At 38.4% G+C, this 16,501-nt stretch overlaps 1 protein-coding gene across 1 annotated transcript in view; it reads left to right on the top strand.

Moving 5' to 3' along the window:
* The window catches only part of INSC (INSC spindle orientation adaptor protein), a 116,562-nt gene that overhangs the window by 75,160 nt on the left and 24,901 nt on the right, over positions 1 to 16,501 (top strand). Inside the window, exon 7 of the mRNA XM_085063204.1 lies at positions 272 to 397. Coding sequence (XP_084919330.1) covers positions 272 to 397 — 126 coding nt within the window. The remainder of the gene's footprint in view (positions 1 to 271; positions 398 to 16,501) is intronic.

Here is a 16,501-nt window from a genome sequence, read left to right on the forward strand (position 1 = left end):
GAATGTCAGGTTTAATTTAGATGGAGCTTGTAATTGGTAGAAGTCAATCACTTAAGCACACCTCCTACTGAGGCTGTATGACTTTATCATCACTGAGTGTGCAAGCATTAATCCACTTGAGTTCTCTGTGTGAGCTTAACACCCTCTCTGCTGGTGTTATGACAGCTATTTTGGATAAACTGCTAAAGGAATCTGCCCCCCATCCCAACCTTGGTGAAGTACTAGGGAAAGCTCCAGTGCCACTTCCCTGATTTCTGTTTTCCCTCTGCAGGAAGGAGGTGTTGCTGCTCTGTTTAAGATCTGCCGCCAGGATTGTTTCAGGTGCCTTTATCCCCAGACCCTGAGAACATTGGCATCAATTTGCTGTGTAGAGGAAGGGATGCACCAGCTGGAAAAGGTAGGGCTTCAGTATTCCTCATGGCCTGTGTCATAAAATAGAGAACTCCTGTCTTTAATTTCCTCTAGGAATTGATAATTTGGCTCACCTTTTCTGTGCTGAACACAAAATTAGTCACAGCAATAGCATTGTCCTACTATCCTTGCACAAATAAGTTTTCTGAGTGGAGATAATTTCTTAAAACAGGTAAATATGTTAGTAACTGCATCAAAAAAGGAGAACAAACTAGAGAAATTATAATTTCTGGACTCTCTGTGTTTGTTTAGAAATGCCACTATTTCAAATCATCCTTAAAGGACAGAAGGATTTATACCATTGTAAATCTCTTCTTGGTGCTCTGATAGGTCTCCTGCTTGTGGCAGTGCTGCAACTTGTGAGAGTTGTAGTAGCACAGAAAGGAGTGGGACAGATATAGCCATTAGTCAATCAAAAATTGTGTCTGCTAATCAGCAGCAGCTTTCATAAAAGCCAATTTTAACTGTGATGGCCAGTATAAAAAAAATATCCAGATAAAATTATATCAACTTCTTAGCCTCCTTTCCTATCTCACATTCGCTACATACTGCTATGTTTTGGAAAATGAACACTTCTGGTCACTAAATCATGATCTCATCCTTTGTATTTCATAAAATAGTCATCTTCCCCAGCTGAATAATGGCCTCTTCAAGTTAATGATAAATGATTTCACTGCCTCTTTACATTGACATGTCTTGTAATTTACTGCCCTGAATTCAAGCAAACCGTGACAGAACACCTGCAGCAAAAAGCAAGTCTCTGAGTTTACAGTAAATGAAGATGACTTAAATTTTTTTGGACATAATGCTGGTTCAGACTGACACCAGAATCAGTCTAAAAGGATCTTTCATTATGTCCACAATAATTGTGGAGTTAATAGAGTTAGAAATGAAAAAGATTGATTCAAGTCACCGGGTCCAATTCCTGGCAGTGTCAACACATGTTTAATGTGGCCCACAGCAAAGCTGATGGAACAGGAGTCCTAGAACAAGTGAATGCTCTCAAGCTCACATTTCTTTGATTTGCTTTATTGTTGGCCACAAGTAAAATTGCTCAGGGTAAACTTGATCACAATCAGGATTGGAAGAAGGTTTAAAGGATTTTTTACTGAAAATCCTACCTTCAAGGACTTTCAATTCCTACCTTCAAGGACTTTCAATTCCTAAATCTTCTTTAAATATGAATTTTTTTTCTCTCAAAATTTGAAGTACTCTTCCCACGAACTAAAAAGATACTTACAAGTATTAGCAATCCTATAATTAGAAAAGTTATCATAGAAGTTCTTATCTGGCAGAGAGGGTGGCTTCCTTTAGTCAACTAAGTATCTGGATGCTGGGGAATCATTTAATTTGCTCTATTATGAATATCATTATGCCACCTAGTGCATTAAAATATCAGTGCAATTTGAAATTCGTTTTTAATGACAGAAACTCCATTAAAAAACAAATGAAAAAAGCCCAGCAAAGCTTGGCATCCAAGCAATTCAGATTAGGCAAATCAGATTTAACAAAAACCCAAGAAAACCTATGCAAGCCCTCCCCTCTCCATTTTTTAAATAGATTGCACAGCCATTAGTGCTTGAAAGACCACTTAAAAGAAAGCAACAAGAGCTATTTCTTATGAAACACTTATCTGAGAGGTGAACTAAAAGTGGGTGGTATACTTTCTGTAGAAATTGCAGTGCTTAATTGCTAAACACATCAGGAATATTGTTTATTTATCCAGAACCCTTTGATCTTGCCAATTAAGTGCTCATTTCTAAAGAAGTAGAAAATTGCCTATTTTATTAAAAAATATTTCTTTCCATTTTTAAAAAAGCTAAATCTTGTTCTTCCTAGTCACACATCTATAAATATATCACACTGGAAAAAGCCATTATCACTTTTTTAATCATCTTGATAAATAAGCTAATCTTCACTATAATTGCAGTGATGAGGTAGTTGTTGCAATGATTATCTTTTCCTCTTCTAGGTGAATCTAATTGGCTCTATGAACAATGATGTAAAATCAGTTGGTTAAAATGCTAGTTTGGAACACTTATTTCACTTGCAAGTACTTTACTGAATTTTGATAATATACTGGTACTCTTTGTTGTACACTGAAGTGCAGAGCTCCAGGAACTCAACACTAACAAATTAGGCAATTAAAGTAGAAAAATAGTGAAGAAATAGTCTCATTTTGTGTTTGAGGACTGCATGAATAAGTGTTCTCTGTAAACTGTGCTCAACAAGTGGTAATTTTGGTGCTTCAAGCTGCTTGTGGGTGTCTGGTTGTTTGATAGACCTTAATTTAGTAATCCACTGTGACACCAGAAGGTTTGAGATCATTATTTGGTCTCAGCTTCCTGACCAATCCTACTTCACAGAGGAGTGGAGAGACCCTTGAAAAGCAACCAGAACACATCACTCCTGTAGCTGTACCCAAGAAAACTTTGTGTCTTGGGGAAATCTGACTGCACTAGAAAAGATGATTATTCTTGATCTGGGTGCTCCAGAGTTTATGCAGAGACAATAAGTCGTACAGGTAGTTTGGAATAGAGAAAATAGAAAAAATCCCTAAAGCCAGAACTGCAAGGAGTTTGTGAGAGCTGAGCATGACTGAAATTGAAGAACAATGCTAGAGGTGCACATGCAGACAGACCTGTTGGTGTATCCTTCCCTGAGGTTTAGAACTGAAATAAAATGAGGTAGTGGGATATGGGTTCTCAAGATTTGTTGAGGGCTCTGGAGAGAAGACTACCTGAACCTTCAGGAGCATGCTTTGCAAAATTAATTCACCTCAATGTAGGAAGGACTGCTGGAGCCACAGAGTTGGCACAGACTTTTGTGTGTATTTAGTGACACAAGGTTCAAAAAAAGCAAAAATCATGATCTTGGTAATGAACACCCTGCAAATTGCATTAGGAATAACTGTACTTCAAGTAATGCTTTCACTATCAAGACACCCATAAAATTTAGCAGATATGGTCTTTGACACGAAACACCCTTGCCTGGAAATGGGGTTTGTGGTGGAATAGACAGATTTTTCCCTAAAGCAGTTCTTCAGCCCTTACCCCTCTGAGGCTGCATTAGGTCCCTGTTTAGCAGAGCTCCCTAAACAAAGTGTCTCCTATACATTTGCTCACACTCAACCTCATTAAAGTCTAAAAACAGTGGCAGTTTCTCTGCTTCAGGGCTGTCTGTCCAAAAGTTACTGGTGTTGGTGCTAAAAGGCATGGCTTTCCAATTTTTGCCCTACTGAAGCTCAGTTTTGTGGTTTTTCACTGAGGCTTCTGTGGCAATAAACTTCCTGCTGCAATAAAAGAACTGCAGAGCTGGTTCAGAAATAAATAGCAAACAGTGCAATGCACTGCAGTTTTTACTGTGCATGTGAAATGTTCTCACATTAAAAAATGCACTATAGATGGGACCTAGATCAAGGGTCAGCTGCCACAAAAACAGGATGATTATACAAATAGTCAGCTGCCTACCTTTTAACAGTGTTCAGAGTATGTTTACTTACCTAATTTAAACTAATCCAGAAAACAAGATACCTGGAATCAACTCATTAAGAGGAGATAATCCAGAGACACTGGTGACAACTGTTGTTACTTCCATTAGTAAAACCTTTTTAACAAATGACACAGCTTTTATCACTGTGCTTTAAGCAAAATTGCCTAGGAATAGATTACAAATTACTTTGAATCTTTCATTTAAAGCACATTAAATCAAATTACTTCCAGAAGAAGAAGGGAAAAGAAAGAATGAAGTGTATACTTTTTGTGGCTCGAAACCATATGAATTGTACTGTATGAATTTTATACATGAGTGACCTAAAAATCTATTACTCACTATGGACCCAGTCTAAGTCTTAGGATATCCATATTCTTATACACAGTAATATTTGCATGATGGGAATGTAGTCTGTTCATGATACAGCTTAAAAACCAAGCTTTTGTGGAGAACTAAATGAAATGTATATTACAGAACCTTCTACTACAACACAGTTTTTGGGTGAATGTGTGTTGTTTACTTCATTCAGCTCTAACCGCTTCGAACTTCCAGTTTCAAGCATTAACCTCAGTTAAAATCAGGGAGTAACTTTGCTTCAGGTGAAGTCTCAGCTGCTAAAACCACTGAAGGTGATGTAACTGTAGAGTGAGACAGAAGTGAGAGCTCCACATTAGGAGGAAATTCTTCCTTGTGAGGGTGGTGAGGCTCTGGCACAGGTTGCCCAGAGAAGCTGGGGATGCTCCATCCCTGGAAGTGCTCAGGGCCACATTGGATAAGGATTTGAGCAGCCTGGTCTCATGGAAGACATCCCTGCCTAAGGCAGGGAGGGCTGGAAGTAGATGATCTTTAAGATCCCTTTCAACCCAAACCATTCTATAAGTCGTGGAGGAGGCTTTGATTGTGAGAGCTTGGATGGTGTGAAGGTAGAATCACTGCTTCAAAGGCTGAACACAAAATTTAGCTGGCAGACCATGGATTTCATTATCACAGCATGGGAATTCTCCACAACCATGGATATTTTAATTTTCATAGTACCTGGTATATGATGGAAATAACGTTGTACAATGGAAGAGTTGGAAAATTTTCCTGATCTGAATGAACTATATAGTTACCCTCATATTTCATTACTCCAAATGCAAAATGTGAAGGGATATTATTAATAATAGTCTTCTAGAAACAATATGAGATGTCACCAGTTTAGGAAGGAGAAACCTGTAAGTTGTTGCATTTAAAACCATGTCTGCAGGTTGTTTGCTTCTTTTAAGAAGTGCAATGGTAGTGTGCAGCTTTCTGAGAAACAGTGAAATGTTGATTTTTATTATGGCAAATATTGGTTGATTCAGAGGACTTCCAGCAAGGAGAAATCCTTAGAAAGCACAGAGGTCTGCCTCAGCCTGTTAGCCTTTCTCACTCCTCAGAGAAGGACTTTGAGTTAAAGTTTCTTTGTTTCTTAGAGGAAAAATACTCATGGCCTATTTAAGTAGTTTCAGAACAAGGGATTAGATGGCCTCTAAGATGATAAAAATTGTGTAGTTATTTTATTCTAAAATGAGTTGAATACAAGAACACAAATTATTAATATTTTTAAAAGAAAAATATTTTCAGAAAGCTATAGATTTCAAAATTTAGTTTTAAGTCTTGGAGAGACAAATTTCATGTTATTCTGTAGCCTGAGTGAGATGGGATAAGGCTGGGTAATAATAAAATACAGGATTCTTAGAAGCCATTAGAAGGTGTCAAGTTATTAAAGGGACCTCCTCTTGTCTCTTTCCCACAAAAACAGGTAACATGCAGTATTACAACCCTTTCTGAATTTTTCATGCGTCGTGTTGGCAAACACATTCTTAATGCTGTTTTATAAAGGGGAATACCATTCTTTTACGTTCCCTAAAGCAGTGCTTGTTTACAGGAGAACCTTGTGAAGCTTCATGGTTGGGAAGAGACCGGAAACTTACTTTCTGTGTGTTTAAAACCACAGAGCACTGGCTTGTGTGCCAAAAACATGTGAAATGATTTAGGTGGACAGGGTTCAAGTGATGCATTCCTTTTACAGCCTTTTGGCTGGAGAGTCAACTCTTCTGGTCTGGATAATGCACTTCTTTCCATCCTGGAACACTGTTTTGGCTCATCTTCCATGGCCGTTTGTAGCCAGGTCTTGAAATCGTGCTTGTGAAGTTACAAACGATAAGCAGGAATGCATAAAGAAGTTTTTGAATTTTAAGAGAGAAGCAATCTTTCAAAGACTAATTCTGGCAACTTTTGACCCATACTGCAGAGCACACTGAAAGTTGGTGGCATTGATAGCTGGAGCTGGGAACTCACTGCTTTCACTGGGTAATTGTGGAAGTCACATGAGAATGAAGGGCTACAATGAGAAAGAAATATAAGTCAAACTTAAGGAATAACAGTGGGAAACCTTTGAAGCTGCTTTTCACATAGCCTTTTAGATAACCAAGCATATCTGTTTCAGCAGCTGAGTTTGTGGTACAATTAGATAATGTAAAGTTCTACTCTTGCAGCTCTTTAATTTACTGGACACTTCTTCTGAGTAAGGCTGTTTAATTAATTGGCAGTGAAAAATGTGCTGTGTTTGGCAAATTACATTTCTGTCAAAGCCCCTTGCAAGATTCATTAAATCATATCTGAGAGTGCAGGGACTGCCCTTCCTCAAGTGCTGCCTTCAAATGTGTTAGGTGGTCCAAGTTTTACCTCTGACTACACAGCTACTGACATGCAATTAGTGAATGTGGCCTCTTTCTGCACCTTCCCAGGCAAGAGTAGCAAGACTTCTTGGGTCACTGCAGAATCTGAGCATCTTAGACGCAACAGGCTGCAGTTCTGAGGCAAAATAAGGGAGTCATAGATGTCACATATTTGTGAAGACTGAAAAACAGTGTGAAAAGAGGTTTAAAAAACTCCTCTATTCCTCCCCCCAAAAACCTCACAACAATAACAGTAGGAAAAGCCTAAAACCAACTGGGAGCTAATCTGTGAAGTAGCATTTGATTTGGTGAAAACTTTCTGCCAGTTACACGGCAGATTAAAATTTGTTCACTTTATGGTTGTACCCATTTTATCATGCAAAAAGGAAAGCAAGGAGGTTTTTTTTATGCCTCATTCAAGAGACATAGAATTGAATAAAGACAGACATGTTGGTGCAGGATTATGGTACATTGCCAGATCTCTGTAGGAAAGAAGTAAATACAAACTGCTTTGGCTGAGGTCATGACCATTATTTCAATTCTGTTAAAATGACTAATGAAATTGTAGTGGTTGTGTTGTTGTAGTCCTGATGCTCTAAAGAGATTTGTATCAGTTGCTCTGATAAAAGATTATTACCTCTCCTTACAAGCCTTGTTTCACTTAAATCATATTATAGATTTTAAAAGAGGGAGAAAGTAGCCAGCAAGTGTAGCACTAAAGATAAACACTTTGATAATACTGGTGAAGGAGGACAATGTGAGACTTGTCTAAGGAGTGGGTGAATACCTGCCTTGAGCTTTGGAGGACACAGATTCCATTGTTTATCAGCAGATCCTCATTTAGATATCTGGCCCTGCCCAGATTCTGCAAACATATAAATGTGCACTCAGCCTTGAACATGTGAGTAATTTAATTTAAAACACAAGAGAACCACTACCTGATAAAAATGTCAGCAGACATGCATATCTGTTAGTCTGCTCATGACTGAGATTTCTGACTGCAATGAATTTCATAAATATTAATTTATTGACTGCTGAACACAGTGCTGTGGCACAAAGGAAAACTTTCAGAGTCAAATCAAAGAGGTACAAGATCTTTTTGATAAACTTTGTCTGCCTTTTCAATAGAGTGTAACGGGAAATCTGAGTTGACATACAAAACTCTCTGTAAATTGATAACTTTTGTTAACAATTTCTGGACAGATTTGTATGTCAAATCAAAATGAGCTGTCTTGTAACCCAATAATAAACACTTTAAGTCCTTTGCCTTCAGTGTGAGTCCTTCCACATCACCCACCAATTTGGGCTTTTTGAGGTTTGTCCTGTACTTGAAGAGGTATATTGCTTAAGCATGGATCTGTGATAATGTGACCACATTAGGTGGCAAAACTTTGTAAAAGTCAGAGCAGCTCTGTCTTATTGGGTTTTGTTTCGTGTTTCAGCATGATCCGATCAGGAGAAGGCATTGCTGTGCCATTCAGGTGTTATCAGTGATGTGCTGGGAGTATATCTTGCCACTGCTCTGTTATATATTTTTTTTGTGGTTCCAGAGCAGTGTTCACCAACTGAGAGCTAACAGAATTAGATATGCTTTGGTATTCTGTTTCCATACAGGATGTAGTTACTGAAGGAGGAGCAACCTCTCTTCTTCTTATCTATCCTTTAGCTCTGTGTTTCTACACACCTCGAATTATTTATTGAGATGCAGGAGAGATCTATAGATCTTTTTTTTTCTTCTTATTTTAGAAAGATAAATTTCATTGAAATAAATTCTGAAAGCTGAAAAGGAAAGTCCTCAGGCTATGCCAGGTTATTGAGGTGTACATTTCAACGTGCAAGATCAACTTGGAGCAGTGCCTGTAGTTTGCCATTCCCTCCAACTTCATCTTGCAAATTTGGGCTGGTGCCAGGTTACTGCTCTGCACTTGTTTGGCTCCCAAATAATTTACACATAGTTTTTGCAGTCAGTTCTGTTAGTATTTTATGCTATCTATTGATTTTATATTTCGCTAAGTATTTTATTTCAAGCACTCCAAATAGCTCTAGACTTATGTTGCAAGAGTCAGGACGTTAAGAGAAATTTATAAATGAAAAATAATTAGGAAATCACCAGATGATGATTTTTCTGTAACAATTTAAAGTACTGCCTAAAGTGGTGACAGTGATCAGGGCAGCAAATGATCCACGAATGACGTCCGAAGGAACAGAAGCCAACACATCAAATAACAGGTGGGTTTTCCCTACCTAATAATAATAATAATAATCTATCAAGCAAATTTAATTTTAAGATGAAAGAAACAGCTTACTCAGCTCCCAAACTGAAGGCAGAGATTAATGAGAATCAATTGAAGCATTTAAAAAGAGTGCAAGGAGAAAGCTCTTTTGGACCTCAAATATTCCTCCTGTCCCTGACAGAGGCAGAAAACTGGAAAGAGATGGCTTTACAGAAAGACCTAACAGATGAGTAGCTTTCATAACCCTGTTCTCCTCATTCAGAAAGGATCTGTTACATCTCATACCTGCATTTGTAGCCACATGTAAACACATGTACTGAATGTGCTTACGTTGCAGGTTTCAAATAGCTTAGCTGTAGCCATGATAAAGGAGAGGCAGGAGTGAAAGTGCTTGTAAAAGCACACAAATACATTAGATAGCTCCTCTCTGTAAAACCTCTGCTAAAAAAGTTGTGCTGATCTAACCTATCCATCCTGCTGCAGATTTTATGACTCAGTGCTGTGGATGATTTTTCTGGTTTATTAGAAAAGTCCGAAGAGTTTACTCCTCAGAGCTTCCCTTTGTTTGGTTGAACCTTGAGCTTACCTAAAACCCCATTGGTTTCTGAGACTTCTGCAGGAAGAAGATCTCTGAAGATCTTCATGCAGAAATCTGGTAAGACATCAGGGATTTTAATGCTTCAGGAGCCTGAGAATTCACTATCAGCATTAATTTTCCTTCTAATATTTCTCTCATGTTTATTTTACTGCCTGAATTAACCATCACTCTTAGAGTTTTCTAGTGCCTTATATGGTTTCTTGCATATCTGTTCCTGCTTGTATAGCATCGATTTTCAAAAATGTTTTTACACATTTAATTTTGAAGGACTGAATTCTCAGATGCACATTACCAAAAAGCAAAAGGAGAAAATCCTTCCCTGATTCATCTAACTGGAGCTATGGGGTTCCTTACTGACATAAAACTATTCTTACAAAAGTACTGAGTGACCAAAACTCTCAAAAGTAGTGAATTATTTCTCCTGGTTCCAGGTGATCCATATTTTGAATCAACTTCTTATCTTGACCCCTTTTTTGTGCTTTCTTTCTGGTAGTAATTCAAACTAGCAAAATACATAAACCTCAGCTCATGTTCAACTGAGAACTTGGCTCTTTTCCAAATCTACTTTTGGCATTCTTGCCACTCCCATGAGTGCTGCTGCCCTTCCTCCAGTTCAACGTGGTGTTTTACAAGCCTCTTGCATCACGGCACTTCCCAGAGTTCCCACTTAGGCAGGGAGGCTCTAAGAGTCCTGCTGTGACACAATTCAGTCCAAGAATAAGCTGGGAATCTTTTCTAGCTGCAGATGCTAAGGAACCTGTGCAAGTCAGGTCCAAGCAGGGCTCCCAAAGTGCAAAAGATCTGGATGTTGTTATAGAGGGGGAAATTCACAAGTCTGTATTTTGCAAATTTTAATTTTATACAGATGCTCGTGGTTTTTGTTTGGTTTCACCATATGTTTGGCAAAATTGTGGTCAAAATGCTTGGTTCAAACCCTCTTTTTTCTTTTCTCCCATCTGGTACCTATCACTATGAGAAAGTGAGAAAATGCTTTACAAAACAGAGAAAAAATACACACAGGAAACTCTTACAATACCAGCTTTGGCCAGTTCTAGCACTGGCAACTATTGAACTTTCTACCAGTAGGTTTGCTTGGTTTAAAGGAGTGCTTAGCAGTTAACCTCACCCCTCAAACAACATTATAGAAACAAAATTCTCCTGGGGTTTTCCTGTGGTAATATTCTGACTCTGCTACATGGGCCAAAAACTAACTCTTAGTTGAGCTGTTTCCCCAGGGGCAGTTGTAAAAAAAAAAACAAACAAAAAAACAACAGAGGAAATCAAACCCACTGTAACCTAGTTGGCTAATGAGATGAAATCTGGTATCCTTTCCTTGTGATGTGCATTTTAAGTCAAGGCTAGAATTACTCGGGTAAAGTATCTTGTGTGTTCTCCTAACAAACCAAAGGAAGTTAATTGCATGAAATTTTTCTTACCTCAGGTTAGTAATGAGCTAAGAGCTACCAAGTGGCTTAACTGAAGCTTACCATTGATATGGGGAAGTCTCCATGTATTTCTTAAAAAAGGGAAGGTTAAATAATAACTAATGGCAGATGATGTAGAGACATGTTTGTGTGTCAGTGTAGCAGGATATTTTTGCTTAGGCTTGTTTGCAGGAAACCACTTCGGTCTGGCACACTGCCTGCTTTACACTAAAACTTTCATGTTTCATAAAGCATCTTTGAAAACACTTAAAGAGCTGTTGGAAAAACAACATCTTCCGGTAAAGATAACAGTCCTGTTAGATAAACATCTAACAGCACTGCTTGTATATTTACCTCACCTGTACCTTGCTTCCCTTGCCTATCATTAAGTTTGCAGAAAGAAGCTCTGTCACTGACTATCTTAAGCTTTCCCTTTCTGAGGGCTTTCAGTTTGTTCATTTTCAGTCCCTGGGAATGGATGAGCAAGGTTTTATATGGATCAGGGCATGCTGGTAGGCTTATCTGACAAGGATCTTCAGCTGACATGGAGAAGGAATACCTATGGAATCTGCAGGTTGAATTAAGAAGACAGAAGTATTTCCAGTTTTTGTAGGAACTCATCTTTGTACTTTGTCCTCACAAGGAAGGTGTGGAAAAGGTTTCACAGTAACTTAAATTAGCCAGGGGCCAGTCCTGCCTGACCAAGGCAATGGCTTCTATGATGGAATGACCACACTAGTGGACAAGAGAAGATCTACTGATGTCATCTATCTGGATTTCTGCAAGGCCTTTGATATGAAGTCCTCCCACTGAGAATCCTGTCATACTGGACATGTGTGCATCTCCTTTATACTTAATTTCTAACTAACAGATGACCTTATTTTGCTATTGCTGATTTTTATTTGAAACTAACTGTTAGTTTCAATCTCAAGAAAATAATATTAAAGGAAGGTATTAAACAGTACTGGTCCAAATATGGGCTCCTGAGGGACCCCACTCATCACTGCTCTCCATCTGGACATGGAACAAGTCGACCACTACTCTCTGGTTGTGACAATCCAGCCACTTCATCATCCAACAAACAGTCCATGCTTAATCCCAAGCCTGCTGGTGCAACTTTCTGACTTCTAACCATGGGTCAAATTGAGATTCAGTCTACTTGCTGTATTCTTTTGTTGATTTTCCTGCATTTTTTTTTACAGTCTCTTTCTCCCTTCCTGATGTTTCTTCAAGCCTTGGAGCAGTCTGTAGTGCCAGACAACTCCTTACAGGTTCTTTTTTTGCCCATCTCTGTGATCATACAACCAGTGTTGGCTGAATCGCTTAAGCCTTTGTTAGAAATAAAACTTGTGTCAGAATATAGAAGATTTTCAAGGAAGTATTTTGGAAGTCTGCTGGAAAAGGCTGAGATCCATTCCAAGGCCAGGGACTACAGACATTTCTGCTCTTATCAGTGTCACTGTCAATGAGTGTTGAGAGGGGTGAGAGACCAAGTTAAAAAGGTAGACTTCATAAGCACTGAGACACTGCTCTGCCCATCTTCAGCAATTTGAAACAATTGTGGTTATGTCAGTTCTGCCAGCTCAGTAGGATAACAAATTATTCCAGGATTGGAGGCTGCCATGAAAACTCCTTCTAGCAGTATTTTGGCTGGCAGACTTTTGCATAGGCCATCAAAATATTCCATTAGGTAATATTAATGAATATAATTATAGATATTATAAAATGTATTTTTATAAGGTATATATTTTATATTTTTATCAATTAACATATTAGAATAATATCACTTAATATTACTTATTTAGTTAATTACTTATTTGAGGCCTGGGAAAAGGAAACAAAGCAAAACCCAAGAGCAAGGATTATGGGAAATAGTAAAACCAAAGGTGACTATATTGTCTGCCCAGAATTTTCAAAAGTGATTCATGACACTAAATTTCAGTCGTCTTGGATTCCAGGCTGAGTAACCAGAATGGTACCTATCAAGCTGTGGAGATCCTTGGACCGTCAAATGGCAATTATATCCATTCCATAAAGCTAATACTTAATTGCTGTTACATTAAAAGTTGTCTGATAATGTATTTTCAGTGTTATTGCCATCCTTCTGATGTACACACAGTTTAAGAGCACTGAGTGAGTGTTTTTAAGGTAATCCATGGGTCTGTGGGAAGGCTTTACCCTTGTGCTTTGTGTCATCAGAGCACTTTAGATGGAGACATAGAGCAATAGAGTAGTTTGGGCTGGAATGCACTTTTAAAGGTCACCTAGTCCAAGCCCTCTGCAGTGAGATTTAAGAAGATAGGGCAAAATGGAGGGCTAAGTTGGTCATCAGTCAGAATGAAGGAAAAGATCCACACATGGAGCCAAAAGACTTATTCCAGTACAAAATCAGGGAAGACACTGAGCACTTTTGCATTTGAGCTTTTCAGCTGTAGTGATCTAGGGAGAATAAAATCCTCCTTTTATTTCAGTCCTAAAACAGTTATCCAGTGGCATTTTAAGGTCACGAAAACCAAGTGATAATTCTCTGCATATGGTTTGAGAACTTCGCGAGAGTGAAGCAAAAGTTGAAAGTCAGTTTTGCCAGGCTGTTGACTCTGGCAGCAAATGCACTTTGTGCTATGCAATAGTGGCACCCAGTGGAGGCTGGGATTACAGCAAAGTTTGTGCTGCTGCTGAATGAGGTCTGCCCAAATCTATCCCGTGGCTAGGAAGGCAGCAGGGGATTTGGGAAGACAGCTTTATGAGGACCAAAGCTGTACACCACTGAAGCGTCCTCCTAAATCAAGGCAAGCCATGTCAAACGGGCTTTTAATTTTAAAATTTAGGCTCTCATATCTATTCACAACCAACTGGATAGTGTGAGAACTGTTTTCCTTACAGGATAGACCCTCTGCCTTAACTGCATTAATTGAAAAAAAAAATCCTTAAGCAATATCTAATGCAAGAACATCCTGGGGAATGGGAAAAAATGCCTTTTACTCCTGCTGTCTTGAAAGTACTGTCTGGATGGACTATCAGATTTCTCTAAAGAATGAATGGACTGTCACAATGTGTGGACTATCAGATTTCTCTAAAGAATGTATTATCTACTGTGAGGTGCTCAACATACTGCTCCATGGGGAATCAGGCTATCTGTACTTGTTATCTTCTGTTTATTGCCCTCTCAGGTATCGTGGATTACAAATAGTTGTGATGATCAGGGATTTGGGAATGACTGGCATGTAGTGCTCAAGAGAATGGAAAAAATTAGGATAATGATCTTGCAAACAAGGTGCTATCGAGCTCAGGTTTAAGTTCCTGTTATAAGTAGGCCTATTCATAATGTCCCAAAAATGTGATGAATGAGAATGATGATCTGAGTTCCTAGAAAATGTCCATCCTTAACTGCTTTAGCACTCTCTGCCCTCTGCATTTATTTTAGCATTTCATTATAGGCATATGATGCTTTGGCCTTTTGGCCATGCTGGAATTATTCTAGATCTGCAAAGAGAGGCTGGATGTAGAAAAACATCTTCCAGGACTTTCTGTGATCAGGTTATTATTCAGTGTGAAAAATACTCAATTTCTGCAGAAATTACAGTTTGCTTGAATGATAGTATGTGGCATTATTGTAACGGAAAATATACATGTATTAAGGAGCTGTAGATAAGTAAGTTTTTTATCTTTGTTTTATAGCACAGGGTATGAAAGGGAAATTACGTCACTCAGGAGTGAAAATCTGCCTCAAATGTGTAATGTGAACTTCATGGCAGCTCTAAACATGATGTACCACTGTCTATGCTGAGGAAGGAATTATGATGAAAGAGAAAGCAAAAAAACTCTTAGAATAGGTTTGCAATTCATTTTTGAGCAAGAGATTTGATTTGCTCTGTGCAAAATAATTAAAAAGCATAAGTCACCTTTTGGTTACTGCAGATGCTCCTGTCTCATCCTGTATCCTGGAAGAAGAACTGGGTTACAAGTCACAGGGTCTCACCTAGGAAATATTAATGGGTGAAGCCACATTACTAAGTTCCTGCTCCTCTTAGCAGAATGTATTTATGTGTTTAAAGGTGTGACAAATTGCTTTTCTCTTCCCTCAGAAGAGGATTTTTGATGACTTGTGCCCCAGGGAACTGACAATGTTTGAATTTTCCAGCACATAGACTTCTGTGTGGCTGTGTCAGATTAGGTTTGGAAACACACCCTGCTCCTTTATTGTACCAGCTTTGCCATCATATTGCACATGATATTAATGTTACTCTGAGTAAAAATTCTGTGTTTGCTGTTCTCCTTTGGGTCATCTTCCCTTTAAGCTCCTTTAAACATGAAATAATGCACTTACATCCAATTTTTGGCACATTTCTCTGCTAGAAGAATTTCTGTCTTACATGAACCAGTAAAAATGGAGCACTTGCCACCAAATGTGTGAAGAAGGTAAGGTACTTAGGACCTAGGGCATTGGAGAAGACATTAGGACAGAGATGTCCAATTAATCAGATCAAGACTTCCAGCCCCCAAAAAAGGACAGGTAATTGAGACATACTCATGTAATTACAATTGATTTTTTTGTAGAGAAAAAGAAACCCAAAAAGACAAAGTATGACAACTGCTGAAAGTGGTAATGGAAAAGGAAGTAATTTTAAGTAGAGATGACACTGGCTTTGTTTCCTTCTTTTTTTCTTTTTTTGATATGGGGATTAGGAAAAATCATAGTCACAGACAAAACCCCAAGGATTCTAGCTGTTGTCCCTACACACACAAAGTTGCTTCAAAAACTGACAATCCTATAAATATTTTGAAAACAAAAGCCCACATATTTAATGCAACAGCTGTTATTTAGGTTTTCATACAGAACTTTAGAGCAGGTGATGTGAACAGAACATCTAAATGCTGAGGCAGTCTGAGAGCATTCATAACTGTAAAGACCTGTAGTGACATTTAGGACAATATGGGATATGGAACAGTTCTTAGTTTCACTAGGTTTAGGTGCAAGGACTTTTATTGATGGCTCCTAATTTCACTGAAGAATGCTAACATTTCAATTTGACGTATGATTAATATGCCTGAATTACAAGGCACTTTTCACCCATTTGGGGTGAGACCAAGCCTGAGGCATGCTCTTTGTTTGTGGAAAGAGACAGCAGTTCTTAGCACACCAGAAACTCAGTTCAGGACAGTTTTGAATGATCTTTACTAGTATAGCTCTTCCTCTTATGTAGAGAGGGAAAGAAAACATGTAAGAGAGATTGGCCTGAATTTTTGTTTTGGAGGCTGCTAATCTAGTGATAAGCAATATGCAGGATATTTAAAAAATTATTTGCACTGATAAATCTTTTTTTTTTTTTTTTCCTCCAGCATCCTTGTTGGTTTTATATTTGGTATAATTTCTTTATGTTGAGTCTTGTTTTGTATGGTTTATTTTCCTCATCAGACATTAGTCTAAAGTAAATTTCAAAAAACATGTGGAAGTCGTCTTTGGTAAAAGTATTGGGAGAGACATAGCACAGAATTTTCAGTGGCTTTTCCTCAGCAATGGCTATCACTGCTTACAGGGGCAGCTCAGGCTTGTTACACTTTCCAAAGGGGGACAAGAATGTGACCTGGGCTCTGCCTGCTGCCCAGTGAAGTTGGACACATTTGTGCTCTGAGACGTGA

The sequence above is a fragment of the Lichenostomus cassidix genome, chromosome 5, assembly GCF_008360975.1.
Source record: "Lichenostomus cassidix isolate B80296 chromosome 5, HeHo_3.0, whole genome shotgun sequence".
Taxonomy (NCBI): Eukaryota; Metazoa; Chordata; class Aves; order Passeriformes; family Meliphagidae; genus Lichenostomus; species Lichenostomus cassidix.